Source organism: Hydra vulgaris, chromosome 02 (genome assembly GCF_038396675.1).
Source record: "Hydra vulgaris chromosome 02, alternate assembly HydraT2T_AEP".
NCBI lineage: Eukaryota > Metazoa > Cnidaria > Hydrozoa > Anthoathecata > Hydridae > Hydra > Hydra vulgaris.
Genome location: NC_088921.1, coordinates 69,034,728 through 69,050,479, shown reverse-complemented (window position 1 = coordinate 69,050,479; position 15,752 = coordinate 69,034,728). Strand labels below are relative to the sequence as shown.

Sequence of the window (15,752 nt, the reverse complement as noted above, 5' to 3'; positions counted from 1 at the left end):
GTATCATTTTATATATCAATATATTGTATAATATTATGTAAAAAAAAAACAAGTTTTCTGATAACTAAATATAAAATTTATTGTATAATATTATGTATGCTTGTTTTATAAATATATTTTTTCTTTTTTACTTCATTTTTTTATTATAACAGTGGATGTTGCAATGAGGGAAAATGAGGGGGGGGGGGGTTGTATGCAAGGGGTTTTCCCCCAACTTCCGCAAAAAAAACTTCTTAAAAAAAGTTATTAAAACCAAGTTAATTATTCAATAAAACAACAAAACATTATTTATTTCATCCTTTCATGACTAGAACAATGGAATTCGTGAACAAAATATTTTTGTCAGCTAGATTCTATGAAACGATTCACTGTGAATCTGTCTGCTTGCATTGTTTTGGTTTCGATTTCGTCGGAGTAAAAAGCGGAACATGATGTGAATATAAGATTTGTAGTTTAGAATTTACCAATTCAAAAAAATATTAAATAAAAATAGTTTTTTTTTTTTTTTTTTTTTTCTTTTATGGGGCATGACATTTCAAAAGAGTTTTTTTCTAAAATACCCCAGCGTATCAAAGATGAACTGCATCTTGCTCATTTTGAGATAAAACGTGATTTGTCGCAAATTTCAAAGGAAGCTGCAGCTATTAAAGATGTTGCATTAATTAGTTTTCCTCAAATTAGAGGTACGTAAATACATATATATTTTTTAAATATATATGTAATTCAGCTTTTACTAATTATTGGAGTTATTTAGGGAGTTATTTGTTTTTATATATTTTTTCCCCTTAATTCTTCTCACTGTCATTTTACACAAATGTTGTTTAAGAAATCAGTCTTTCTTTAGCTGATTCAAGTTTGTCACCTTTCAAATACAGCGGTGTTTAATTTGTAAACATAAGCTTAACCTTAAGCTTGTTAAAATAGTACTTTCAAATGATTAATTAAATATCAAGTCTAATATTTAATTAATTGTCATAATTAATCAGGTTTACATAAATTTTATATGCATTCCTTTATTATTCTTGAATGTACTAAACACCTATTGATTTATTTATATTATAAAGTTTTTTTATATGGACTGTTTATATTGTTGTTGTTTTTTTTTCAAATAATGGAGTATTGCTGCTGTGTTTTTTTTTCTAAATACTTAGCTGAAAAATCTATTTAATGTGTTTTATATGCTTTATCATTGGTTATAACATCACATTTTTATCTGTTAATCTTTAATTTTTATTTTTAAATTTTTTTTTTTTTCTTTTTTTTTTGTTTGTATAAGAATATATACATTTTGTATAAGATTTTGGTTGTTTTACAAAATTATGTTTGTATTTCATAGTTAAATTATATTTTTCTGATTTGTTATTTGATTATACACCACATGTGTCCAGAGTGTTATGATGTATTGCAGTGAAACACCAATAATGAAGGTTGATGATGTCCAGTGCTTTGAAAAAGTAGAAAAAATGATGATCATGTATATTTGTGGTGTGACCCTATAATATAAAAGAATAAATGATGTCTTATAAGTGTATCTAGTTGGCTGTATCAGGATGGTTTGAGCATGTCGAGTATCCATCCAGTTGGCATTATGTCACTCCATATTAAAAGTATTGTTTAAAGTTAAGCATCTTAAATTGGGGAAAACAAACTAGAAAATCAGTCGCAGTTTGTTGAGTTTTTTTTTTTTAAATCTTAAAAAGTTATTGTGCAGTTGGTCGCACTTACAAAATAAAATAAAATAATCAAAAGTTAAGTCTTTCTCAAGATGAAGTACATAAAAGAAAGTGGTTGAATACGATAAACCGTGCTGTAGATAATAGTTCATGTAGCAAGCAATGGTTTCCTAAAATCTTGTAATGTTTATACGTTCAGCACACTTTATTACTGTTGGGTTACTTTTAATTTGCATCTTAATTTAGTACTGGTAAATAAATATCAAAATATATAACAGTACTTTTTATATCCTAAAATAACCAAAATAATATTTAGACAGCAATGTAAGGTGTCATTTTATTTAAACAGAGATCTAAAAAATATGTAAAAATAAAGTAAAATCACCTAAAAGATTTATATTTTGCAGACATCTATTCACTGTTTCTTTTGGTTAACTTTTAAAGTAATTGTAGGACATAAAGTTATTGTCAAATAATGTTTTTTTAACTTTGCTTATAGGAAAGAATTGTTTGTTTTCCCTCAATTCAATATGGTTACTTTTGATTTCGTGATATAGTCAAGTGATTCCGACTGGATGGATAATGATGCTGATGATTGGGTATCAGATATAAAGAGAAGATTAAGAAGAATAATGTAAATAAATTAAAAAAGGAATAATAAGAGTGAAACTTGGTGAGATAACCTTGCAAATGGCATAAAAGAAGCTAAGGAAAGAAGTTGCTCATGACTGAGCATTTTGGAGAAGTAGCTTAAGTAGAAAACTAAGTTTTGCAAGTTTAGCAACATAAATTTTAAACATAATGATTTAATTTTTGTGTGGCCGTGGTGCAGTGGTTAGAGCGCTTGCTTTATAAGCAAGAAATCCAGGTTTGAAATGAACTTTGGACATTATTTTGCGTCACGGTAAGGAAGGAGGCGTGAACTCCCTGGTTAAATGCACTTCCGCGGTGCTCTGTAAAGCAGCAACTATTTGTCAGCAGTTTTCTCAAGAAAGTTTTTACAACACCATTTCCTAAGCAGCACCAGCAACTTTAAAAAAAACTTTGTTGCATTTTAATGGTACACATTTTTTTTTTGAAATAAATAACCAACAATATCAAATGCTTGATTAAGGAACAAAACAAGAAAAGTTAGGTTAGTGGCATTGAATTAGTCTTTCTACCCTATCAGAGAATTCAGAGAATAGCCTAGGAATTAAGATGCCTACAAAATGGTTAAGGAACCATCAGCGGAATTGGGTAAATTTTTTAAAAATCAGAGAGGAATTGGTGTACAAAACTCTTGCATTCATGTTCTGTTGAAACTATAAATTTACTATTGAAAAAAAATGCAGTATGATATCCTTTTCAATTGCATATGTTTAAATAAAATGGAAAAAATTTTTTAAGGAAAAGAAAAGTTCTTTGAATTTATGCACAATTTTTTTTTTCTCTTTAGTTTCATTTTTTACATAAACTTGTAAATTATATTATTTTTTTTTAACTTCATAAAAATTATATATATATATATATAAATATATATATATATATATATATATATATATATATATATATATACACATACATATATATATATATATATATATATATATATATATATATATATATACATACATATATATATATATATATATATATATATATATATATGTATGTATATGTATATATATATATATATATATATATATATATATATATATATATATATATATAATTATAAAAATTATATACTATATATTATATATTATATATATATATATATATATATATATATATATATATATATATATATATATAATTATAATTATAAAAAAATATATATATATAATATTTTTTTAAATTATTTGTCATGTAACTTCTAGTTTAGATTTCATTTTCATTTTCTTTTTTTTTTTCAGAAATTGTTGCTAACTTGAATTCTATGTAAGTAAAAAATATTTGGTTTCTTTTTGTTTGAAACATTCTCTTTTTTTCTCTCATTGCTAGAAATATAAACAAAAAAGTTTTTTTTAGATATTGTTGGTTATAAAGTAAAGAGTGTTTTTTTTTTTTTAAAGTTTTTATTTAATTCTATTATTAATCTTCAACAATATATGCACCATAATAATGTCTATGACCTCTTTCCAATGAGGAGACAATGAATGAATGCTGTATTTGTAGCACTCTATAGGCTTTGAGCCAAAGAAGTGATTGAGATGCTGTCAGAATGCCTTCTCTTCATCAAATCTTTTCGTGTGCAAGCTGTTACTTAGTGATAGAAACAGATAATCTTTTGGTGTAAGTTTGGTAGGTAGGGCAAATGTTGCAATACTTCTCAGCCAAGCTCCAATAACTTGAAACTCATCTAGTTGAGTACAGTAAGTTGCCACTATCATTGTGATGTTCAACAAAGCAGTTTCTAGTACACAAAGCACATTCCATCAAATCGAAAGCATCACTTTTTTGGGGTGAAGGTTAACTTTCAGAGTTGGTTTTAGAGTGGTATTCTATAATGCCATAAAATATCCAAGTTTACTTGTTAAGCAGGGCATGTTTATTCTTGAATTGCTTTTGATTAGCTGCTTTTCTGATTTCATTAGTTTTCCAGACCTGGATTGATCTTGCAATATTAAGTTGTTGTTACAATAGGATTGAATCTATTGCTTTGTTGCTTCAGAACAGAACCCTGGCTTAATCAATTGCATATATTTCCTGTGGTTTCAGTTGCTAAACTGAATGTTAATAAGCAGACATTGCCATACATGGTTTTTAATTTTTTTCCAATTTATGCGATTTACAGAAATTGCAATTCAAAAATTTTATTGATCGTTACTTTTTAGTTATGAGCAAGTATTTATGAGTAATTATAATTTATTATTTGCTCATTACTTTTTAGCCAACTCAATAGTTATTTGCCTACAATTTGCTTTAACATAGCTTTTAGTTTGGTTCAATTTAAAAACTTTCTTGTAGTAACTTTCTTTGCAGCTTTCTTGTAATTTAGAAGCTACAAAGTATTTAATATAGGATTAAGGTGTATCTCTCATATTTTTGATAAATAAATGATAAACTGTAAAGGATAAATTTAGTAACCAAGTGGGCTAAAATTATATCTATTTTTTCCGATGCAAGTTCACTTCCAACTAATGAAGACAGGTAAAGAGCAAAAAAATAGTAAATAAGTAAAACAAGGTTACTTATAATAAATATTTTGATTTATAAAAATAACTCATTAAATTTAACCTGATTATCAGTACATTGCAGTCTTGGTTATGAGGATAAAAGTTATTACTGCTAGATGTCCACAGAATACTGATTTCTTCAAAAATTGCATTGTAAAGATTTGGTTAAGTAGACTGAAAAAGATTATTAATAAAAAAAAACTTAATACATGACTTTCATTATATTGTAGCTATAAAAAAAATACATAATTAATATAAAATATTAATTAAAAATTTATTTTTAACATAAATAATTTTTAGCCAAGTAGTAACATTGCAGTAATGTAGTAGTAATGAAGTAGTAATGTAGTAGCAATAGTCAGGCAACACTCTGAAGACATTTGAAATTTTATAAACTTTAGCAACATTTCCACCAACTTAAAAAACCAGTTTTGATTTGCAGTATGGCTCATCATATTTCTCTTCTCTTTTTATGTCATTATTTCTTTCTTTTCCTTTTTTTCATTTCATTCATTTCCTTCTTCATAAGTTTCATCAATAAAATCATTGTTCATCTTTCATGGTTTATAAAGCATATGACAGACACAACAATATCTTACATGGAAGACAACAAAAGTCTATGTGAATAAGACTAACCTCTCATCTGAATTTCATTTTGGCACCATCAGTAGTTAAGCTAAATGTCACTGTCCAAATCCAACTTCCTAGGGGTAAGGTTATCAAGTCAAAAACATAGCTTGTAGGTGCTTTTATTATGTATATAATTTAGTTTTTATTGTGGAAACAGAATTAATAAAAAGAATTAAGTTAATCATAGATTTTTTTTTAAGTAATGTGTTCACCTGTTAAGTATAGGGTTGGGAATCCCGGGATCCCAAAATTTTGGGATTTTGCAATTTTTTTAAACCCTAAAATCCTGGGATTAAATGCTTAATCACAGGATTTTTTAAAATCGTTTTCGGATGAACATTTTTAATTAAAATTTCTTTGGTTGAGATTTGATTATTATCATAATGAAAATTATTTTTTTCTTTTCGATTGCATATAAATTCGAACTTTACAAATTAGTAATTCTTGCAATTAGTTTTTGAATAATTGAATTGGATTTATTATTATAATTAAAATTGGATTCCAATTACATTTTTAAAACTTGTTGTTTTAAAAATGTAATTTCCAATTACATTTTTAAAATCCACTTCAAGTCTAGCTACATCATTAAAAACTTATCAGTCTGAATTTGAAGTTGAATTTTCTGTTTCAAATGAGGCATACTTTCTGTTTCAAATGAGAATACTTGGAATTGTTCTCCATCTGAATCTATTTCTTTTGCTCTTAAAAAGACCAAAAGAATAGGAGACAAACTTAATAAAGCTATAAAAAAAAACACTTACTTCCAGCATAGCAATTCGATGTGAGATTTTTAATAACTAATAAGCTTACCAGTGTAGAATCTAAACTTATTTTTTCTGCAGCCGGTCTTTTTAGAACAAAATAAGAAGTCGTCTGGGCGATAAAATTTTAGATGTGCTCTGCTCCTCAAAACATATTTTAAAAATAATCAAAAAAATTTTCTAAACATATTTTGGATGTGTTTTACTTAATTTACTTAAATAGCATGGTAAAATCTTAGAAGAACAGTAAATGTAATCCCAAAATCCTGGGATTAAAAATATAGCACAGGATTACCAACCCTAGTTTAGTAACACAATGTTAATTTCTTATTGTTTATTAATTACTTTCTTTGCCAATTTCAAAAATGTAAAAATTTTTTATGTATGAACCTTTTTAGAGTTGTAACATTTTTAGTAGGAACTGCCCAAACATTGTCATTGCTCACAAAACATTTTATGGAAGGTTGTTAGTGTATATATGTATTATTATCCAGGCTTGGATAATAATACCTATATTGTAGACAGTGAATTACATCATTAATAGGTACTTTAAATACAAGGTTTTTTGATTTCTGCATCATTAAATCTTTCATAAAATTGATAAAAACAGTTTTACATGCCTGCTATCAAATACGCATTTAAAGTTTGCGCTTAAGACCAAAAAAGTTTGTTTTAAACACATCTTGAGCTTTTCTAAATAGGTTTCTAATATGCATATACATAATATTTGTGCCTCTCATAATGGCTTCAAGAGGTAGTTTAAATTCTCCTTATATGTTTTGCTATATATGTGGATATTATATTAGCAAAAAGCAGGTTCTATAAAAAATGTGAAAGGCACCATAGGTCCATAGGTGATTATAACTAACCATGGGCCCCTTACATGATATGTGGAACCTGTTGAACTAGTCTAGCAGGATACAAGGTAGAAGAAAGGCAATCTCTTTTGACAGATTTTCAGAGTATAGAGAGAGCTGAAGAACCTTCACAATGATTGTTACTTTTGTATGATTTGTTACTTTCGTATGATTTATATTATGAAATACAGAAGCTAAAAGGCAAGCGCTTCAACGTCCAATCATACCATCATCTACAGCACTTGTCCCATTTGATGACAGCGTATTGTCATTATTGCAACTACAAATGTTAGTATACTTTTTTATTCAACAAAATGTAAATATACTTTTCATCATACTCTTAAGAAGTTTTACATTTAATTTAATTAAATATGAATTATTTGTGCATTTTTTAATGAAGTTTTTAGCGCTATCATTATTAGTTGCTATATGTTTTTTTTTTAATTCTTTTATGAAAGAATATGCAATTAATATTTCATCTCAAGAGTCAGCAAGTAACAGTAGCAAAGATACAAAAGCTTTTGTATCAATAACAACTCGCTCTTTCCGAACCATAGTGAGCTAGATAATTTAATCAGAGTTAAGTTGCTAAGTCAGCAGCTGAACTTCTTTCGCTAAGACTGATAGTATGGAATCTACTAGGCAAAGACATGTGTGTAATGGAAAACAAAAAAACAATTAGAAACTTACTATGGCTTGTGTAGTGATTTATGCTATTGTAAAGATGTGACTGGTTTGTTTACTTCTCTTAGACACAAGCATGATCCTCCACAATCTTGACTGTTCATAGATAGTTCAAAATTGAGTCTTAAAGCAGTGTTTTCCATGAGGGACAAAATTACCAACTTTGCCTTTCGCAAACTCAGTACAGAAGAAAGAAGGCTATGATCATGTCAAAAAACTTTGCAAAAATGGAAAGTAGTAATGAGGATGGAATACTGCTTATTTGGGAGATTATATGATGTCTCTAGTCAGAAATGATGTAAGTATGCACTCAAGAAAACACTAATTGATCGTCGATGTGATCTTGATTCTAATCTTGAAGAAAAAGTATAAAATTGTATAGTAATTGTAATTTTAAAAGTATTTATAGTAAAGAATTGTATTGGGCAATTCCACGTCAGAAGGGTAAAGATGTAAAAAAAAAGTATTACTATATGCTATAAAAAAAGTATTACTATAGTTATAATTAACATGAATATTTATGATTATAGCTTTAACTTATAATTTAATATTAAATAACATGAGTTTTAAATGATGTTAAGGGACAGAGAAGCAAAAAAAAAGTAAGAAATAGGCAGAAGGTACTAGAAAAGGCAAACTCGTCATTTGCTATTCACACTGAAGGAAGCATTTGGAATATTCGATAATGACAATGCTGGTGTGTCTAAAATTTTTAAAATTCGCTTCCATCAGACCATATTATGTTTGGCTCCTAAGAGAAATTCCAGAAAATGTATGTATGTTTGCTATACATGCAAATTTTCAGTTTATAATCAACTCACTTGTCACTATACTTGGTTAACCCATACATCCTGAAGTTTTCTAAATGCTGGTTGGAACTGGTGGAAGGTGTAGATGAAGTAACTTTTTAATAGTGGAGTGGTGAGTTTAAGGAAGTTATAACATTGCCCTTAGCTGATTTCATGCAACAATTTTTCACTAGTTTGCCTGCTTTTTTGAGACACTGCTTTGTGAAATGAATTCCAAGTCTTCATTTTCATTTTTGATTGAAAATGTGGACTTTGATTGGAAAATGTTTATAGAGATTGTGATCCAGGTAAGTAATTGAACATTAAATTATCATTTCCAATGTTGGTTTTTGTATTTATAATTCCCACTGCTTTACAGATGAACTTTAGTGAGAACCTGCTATTAAAGAAGCAAAATGCTCAAGTTCCGTCAACTAAAACTCATTCTTGTTTGACTCGTCATTCAGCAAAGTCTCATTCTTTTACTGTATCTGTCCCTGCATGCTCTAAAAACTTTTTTTAGTTTTTTTCTTCGCACTTCAGCCCTTAGGAACTCTATTCCATCTTTCAGTCGTTTCCTTGCTCTATAACTCTATTATATTTTTCTAGTAACTCCCAACTTAATAGTGGTTGCTTGCAGCCTTGTTAGGAGTGAATCAGAATTTTAAAAAAAAAAAAATTGTTTGCAAACTGCCACCTACCAAAATTGTGAGATCTATCCACCACTTCCCACTTGTCCTCTATTTAAGTAGCTTAAGATAAATATCTTTGTATACTTTTCTGTTGAACATTGGAAAAAGACATTTTTAAACAAATATATGTACTCAGTTTTGTTATAAATACAGAATGTCTGAATGCAACAAATGAATTTATCTGACCAAAACATGTATGTAAAAAAAAAAAAAAAAATAGTAGCCTCCTCGACTGTAGTGGTCCCCCTCGGGCCTTGGGGAGGTGAATAATCTAAAAAAAAAAAAAAAAAAAAAGTATATTTTTTGATTTAGCTAAGCAAATTTATGCGTATTATACACTATAGCAAAAAAAAGGGAGAGAATATTCAAAAAAGCCTTAAATTTTTAAAAACATTAAAACACCCGGAGAAATTTGATGTGCATATGTCATGATAGAGATGCTTATGTTGTTAATGTGCTCAGGTAATTAGTCTTAAAAAGCTGCACATGGTCTGAAAAAAAATTATGGTCTGAAAATTAATAAAGAAAAAATTTGATATGTTTGTCCTGCTACTCTAGAAGATGCTGCTGTGGAGGAAAATAAAAAAAAAAAAATCCTGTAGCACACAAAAACTTAAAAATTGTATTTTAACAATTAAAAATCATTTTCGTTATTTTTGTTTTTATACTACAAATAGATTTACGCCAGATTGAAAAAAATTGACAATATGTTGTGTTAAGGAGCGGATTTGAACCTTCCCAAACCGAGGGTTCAAATCCGTTTTGCGTGTAATATAAAAACAAACCTTTTATAATTATCTTATACCGATTGTAATTAGTCATTACTTTTCAAGCAGGTTCTCTAAATAAGCTCAGCCTTATTGCATAGCGATATAGTTGCACTTGTTTATAAATAGGAGTCAAAATAGGTGCCGAACATTGCAGCTTCTTGAAACATTCTTGAGACCAAGAAGTCTCAAGAGGGCAACAAATGATTGTTCATTTTTTCAGTAAATATGAATAATGGTTGGTTGCTTCCCTCAAACAGGTCTCAAACAATCCGTATTTCGACTCCTGTATATAAACAATATATATAAGCAAATGTGTTATTTGCAAGTTTAAAAATTCACTTAAATAAAGTACTTTAGAATTTTGTTATACTATTGCTAAATTTATTTTTTTGCTATAAATATACAGCAAGATTTTAAAAAATTCAAAATTTATTACACTAAGTGTAAGACTTAAACAACACTGAGTGCACCTCAACCAATGAGCTATCAAAGATATGTATTTAGGAGAAAAACCATTTTATAAATCTCTTGTAAGCTCTACATGTGCAGAAAAGGTGTGCGTGTTAATTTTATTTGCTCTTATAGCAATTTACAATGAATTGTTTTATTAAAAAATATTAAAGTAAATAAAGAATAAGTACAGAAATGATAGATGTTGAATAGATAGGTATAGAAATGGTCGGTTATAGAAATAGATAGGTATAGGAATAGATAGGTATAGAAATGGTCGGTTTGGTAAAGAAAAAAAATTTCCGAACCTGTATTTTTTGGGTCCAGAAAGCTAGGATACATATAAAAATAAAAAGTATAGAAAAGCTTGATCTGGTATAGACTTACAGAAAACTATTTTTAGGGGTACGGTCAGCTAGTAATTATAATAATGATAAATAATAAAATCATGAAAAAACTTTTTTTTAGATTAGAAAATTATTGTGTCAATGATAAAGAGAAAGTGGTTTTTGGATTAAGAAATGTTGAAGAAAGTTTTTTCTGGAAAGCTTTTATAAAAATTATCTGTTTCAAGGTATATTTTATATTTTTAGTTAATCTTTTATCATAGTCTTTTGTCTTTTTTTTTTTCTTCATATTTTCTTCACAAGGTCAGAGAGGTACTACAGTCAATGAGGCTTTTTTATCTTTGGCAATGTTTTTACAGTCTTCTCAATACAATAACCATCAAGCACAAACTTTGAAGAATAGGGGTGTTGCAATTTGGAACTTAATGTGTAGCAGGGTTTCAAACTTCATACCTGTGAATACTTTATCACCACTGTTATTTAATTTAGATTTTTAAATAATTTTCAGCCACTTTTTTGTTTTCACTTTTTTGTTTTTAATCATTTAATTATTAATTAGTTAAACTTTAATTTCATGATTTTTCTATTGGTTTCTTAACTCTTTTTTAATTTGATTCTTTACATTAAAAGTTTTCATACAGATTGATGTCGAAGAAAATACAATCAAAGTTGCACGTGTTTTAAATTTACACCAGTTCTGGAAACTTCGTGCTTCATTGCTCTGTGAAGTAAAATTTAAGTATAATTTAATAAGTGATGGGTTTGAAATTGTTAATCATTCTGATATTGATTCTGGGGAGGAACATCCTCGGTCAACAATGGCTATAAGTTCACAACATGAAGTAAGCGGTACACTTTTTTATGAAACCAATTTATAAAATATTAATTTTTAAAAATGTTACAAAAAACTAGCTTTAAAGAAACAAGCTTTAAGAAAACCAGTTCATGAGCAGTTCATGAGAAAACATTTTGTAATATACTAACCATATTAGTATATTACGAAGTTATTAGTATATTTTGTTATTCACATTGTCTTGGGCAAAAGCATCTATAAAACTTTTTTTTTATATAAATTTTGTTTTTAATAAATTAAAGTTGAAACATTTAAAACAATTTTTTTTTTTAATGTTTTGAATATCTTTTTTTTTTTAATTAAGTAAATTTGTAATTTTTAAAATATTTAGCATAAAAAATCATTTATTTAATTATGTATATACAAAATGTATGCATGTAAATAATAAATACAGTAAAAAATGTATTTTTTAATTTTTTTTTAATAGTCTTTTTTTCACTTTTATAATCGTTTTGTTTTTTGTAAAAAAAGTATTTATTAACAAAGATACTTTGTTAATAAATACTTTTATTAGTAATCTTTTTAATAACATGCAAACCATATTCACATTTTCCGTTTATAACTATTTAGAGTGGTCAAATTTCATAAAATGTTTATAATTTTAAAATTAGGTTGATTTTCCTGAAAGATTTACTTTTTCAACTGTTTTAAAAAGGTAATTTTTAAGATTTTATTAGTCCTTTGAAAATTTATTTTATTTATATTATTTATATTATTTTGATGAAATGCATCATTTTCCTTTTTTCTTTCCAAAACATCGATTGCTATATAAAAATTTTGAGAATTTTTTTTTCAAAAATAAAATTATTTTTTCATGGAAGTAGTTGTTTTTTTAAATGAAGTTTTTAATAAAAAATTTTATTAAATGAAAAAAGATAATTATTTTTTTAAAGGCTAACAGAAATCAGTGAAAATGTTGATGAATGTATGATCTGCATGGATAACAAAATTGAAATTTCTTTGAAATGTGCGCATAGCTTTTGTGCTAAGTGTATTAGCAAATGGTAAGAGAATAATTTGAAGTTGAATGTTTTAGAATTGTAACATACAAGAAATTTTAATAAGTTATTGCTGCCCATCTTGTCCAGTTTTTGCTGGGATTGTTTTTGGGCTTTTTTCTTTGGGATAGGTTGCCTAATAGGTTTATGGACCAGTAATTAAATAGTTGTTAGCGTAGACGAATTTTTTGATGGTTTAGTTTAGGAGCGCCCTCATATGATTTAAATTGCTGGGAATGGAATGAACCGCCTAAGTATTATTTAAAGACAATTTGTTTCAAATGATGAACAGCTAAACTTGTCTCAATGTTTAACAATTTGTAATGAATATTAAGATTGTTAGCAGTGTTTTGCTTTTCAAACAGAATCAACATCGGTTAGTTTGTACACATTTCAAACAAGCACAGTTCTACAATCAACTCAATGTTAATCTATGACAGTTTTCTCGCACACTTCTGCTGATAATTTAGTAGCATTTAAAAGTTCTTTTCTTCTCTTAATCAATGAATTGTCCTAAAAATCCAAGTTACTGAATTTTCATTAATAAAAACTTGCTTTATTAAATCATGTGAAAAAAAAACACATTTTTGCTCAACATTTTTTTAATTTTTTACCGATTATCTTTTAATACCTTACTATAGTAATTTTTTTTTTTTTTTATAATAAGTTATAATAATATCATAGTTTTTTTTTGTTAATATTGTTATTACCGTAATATAAACACATTGTTTTAAAATAATCGTGATTTGGTAGATTACTTAAGAAGTAAACTTACAACTTTTTTATGATTAGAAGGTAAGTTTTTATGGTTAGAATATTTTAGGGTAACTTTTTATGGTAAGAACTAAACATTTGAAGCAGTTCGAAACAGTTAAAACGTAATCTAAAATCGTAACGTAATCGTAAATCTAAACAGTTAAAACGTCACTATTTACGGTTAGAACGTAACTTTTTATGGTTAGAACATAACATTTTAAGGTTAAAACATGACATTTTAAAGTTAGAACGTAATTTTTTACAGTTAAAACGTAACTTTTTATGGTAAGAACATAACTTTTTATGGTTAGCTATAAGGTTTTTTGGTTAAAACCATAAAACCATAAGGTTTTATGGTTAGAGCATAATCTAGTTTGGTCAACCATTACATGCCAAGTTTAAACTAACATGACTTAGCTATAAAAAAAGCAAAGAATTTAGAAACATTCTGAATGTGATAAAAAATGCTTAGCAACTATGAACAGTTTAAAAGAAGTTCAATTACCTAATGTTTTATTTTGATTTTAAAACAATTTTTTTTTTATTACTTGCATATTTTGATCTTTTAGCGATAAAAGCTAGAAATCTTGGATAGACTAAAACTAAAACCCATAATTCAAAAAATATGACTTTTGAACTTAATCATGCCATTCCTTGAAAGATTGACTAGATCTTAGTGGCCTTCTAATCCGGAAGATAACCGGCAATAGATCATTTTGTATAACAAAGTTATTAATGGTAAACTAAATTAAAAAACAAACATTAAATTCATTAAAGTTTTATATAAGTTCTAATAAAAAATATAAAAAAATTCTTTCGTATTTTTTGTTAAAACCATGTGTGTAAGAAGGTGATATTTTTAATAGTTGACACATGCTATTGGCTTATTATATATAATGTTACAGATTCAGTTTATGCAGCTCTAGCTTAATTTAAGTTATAAAATAATTTTTTTGCACTCTATCAAACGTTACAAAACGTTATGGTGTAGTTATTCAATTAAATTTATAAATTTGTAAAAAATTATAATATATTTATTATAATTATGATATATTTAGCATAAAAGCTTTTTTCTCTCTGATGTTCCTAATATTTTTAAATTCTTTAAAGGAATAACGGTTCGCACTCTTGCCCCATATGCAGAGATCTTATATTCAGTGCTGAAGAATTCTGGGAGTTTGTTGATATTCCAAGTGCTAGAGAAATGAATAAAGAGCTTTTAGCTTTAGCCGTTGGATCATAAAGTATTTAATGTTGTTTTAATCGATTTAACTTGTTATTAATCGACACTCTATAATCTATTGATTATACTCAATAATATTTTGATGCGGAATCTTCGTGATCCCTCGTTTTCTGCGGTCTTCATCTAAGATATTTGTAAATATTAAAGTAATTTTAATAAAATATTTGATTTTTTTAAAATAAATGTAAAATTTAAGTGAATCATTTTGTAACTAAGTAAAATTTTACGTTTAAAAAAAAATGTGTATCTACCGTTAAATAATAGTGTATAAAATTGCGCTAAAATAACTTCAATTGAAGGGCTTATTGTGAAATAATGACAAGCCACACAAACAAACTTGAGAAAAATGATTTTTAAGTTTTATTTAAATCTATAAAATCAGTGCTTACAGTTAGATGATTTTATAATTATAGTTCCAATTTTTAGAATTATGCCTTAATATCTTTTTGGCTATTTCGTATACTATTTATGATTATAAAAATGATAATAACTCATTTTTGAAAAAGTGTGGCTTGTCATTGTTTTACAATAAGCCCTTCAATTAATAATAAAAACTAAGTTTTTATTGCGTAAAAATATTATTTTGTAACATTTTTTTTTTATCTCTATCGAGTGTTTTTATAATTTTTGGTATTTTGTATTAAACGATTATCATTTTTTAATTTTTTATTCTATTGAGACTCAAAAGAAGTAGCATTCTAACACCAAAGGAATTTTAACACATATAAATAAATTTTACCAGCCAGGGCCGACGACAAGGGTTTCGTAGTATTGGCAGACCCGTCAACTTGTAAAAAAAGTCTTCCATATCTAGATTTATAAAAAAAAAAAAAAAAAAGGTCCCTTAGAAAAAAGTGCTGAAAAGTGAAAAGCACGTGCTCCCGCAGGGCCACACCCCCCCCCCTACCTGGTGTCGTCGACTCTGCAAACTAATTTTTAAAATCCGGTATCATTTAAATCCAGTATCATTTTAGATAACACTTTTAGAGGATAGCATTAAAATAATTTTATTAATTTTTTTTTTTAAAACTATTTATAAAACAAAGAATTATTTCGTATGGACGCAGAGAATGCATACTCTGCGTCATC

At 27.0% G+C, this 15,752-nt stretch overlaps 1 protein-coding gene across 2 annotated transcripts; it reads left to right on the top strand.

The window, feature by feature from the left end:
* The first annotated feature begins 383 nt into the window (after window positions 1–383).
* Window positions 384–14,858, top strand: LOC100198167 (RING finger protein 141). 2 transcript variants are annotated; one of them, XM_065791801.1, is made up of 7 exons: window positions 402–683; window positions 3,572–3,596; window positions 10,935–11,040; window positions 11,455–11,655; window positions 12,278–12,321; window positions 12,560–12,670; window positions 14,531–14,858. In XM_065791801.1, the coding sequence occupies exons 1-7, from the start codon at window positions 521–523 to the stop codon at window positions 14,661–14,663; spliced, it is 783 nt and encodes a 260-aa protein (XP_065647873.1). In that variant the 5' UTR covers window positions 402–520; the 3' UTR covers window positions 14,664–14,858. The 2 variants fall into 2 exon arrangements, with proteins under 2 accessions (XP_065647874.1, XP_065647873.1); XM_065791802.1 differs by lacking the exon at window positions 12,560–12,670 and having other exon boundaries at window positions 384–683.
* Window positions 14,859–15,752: the final 894 nt, after the last annotated feature.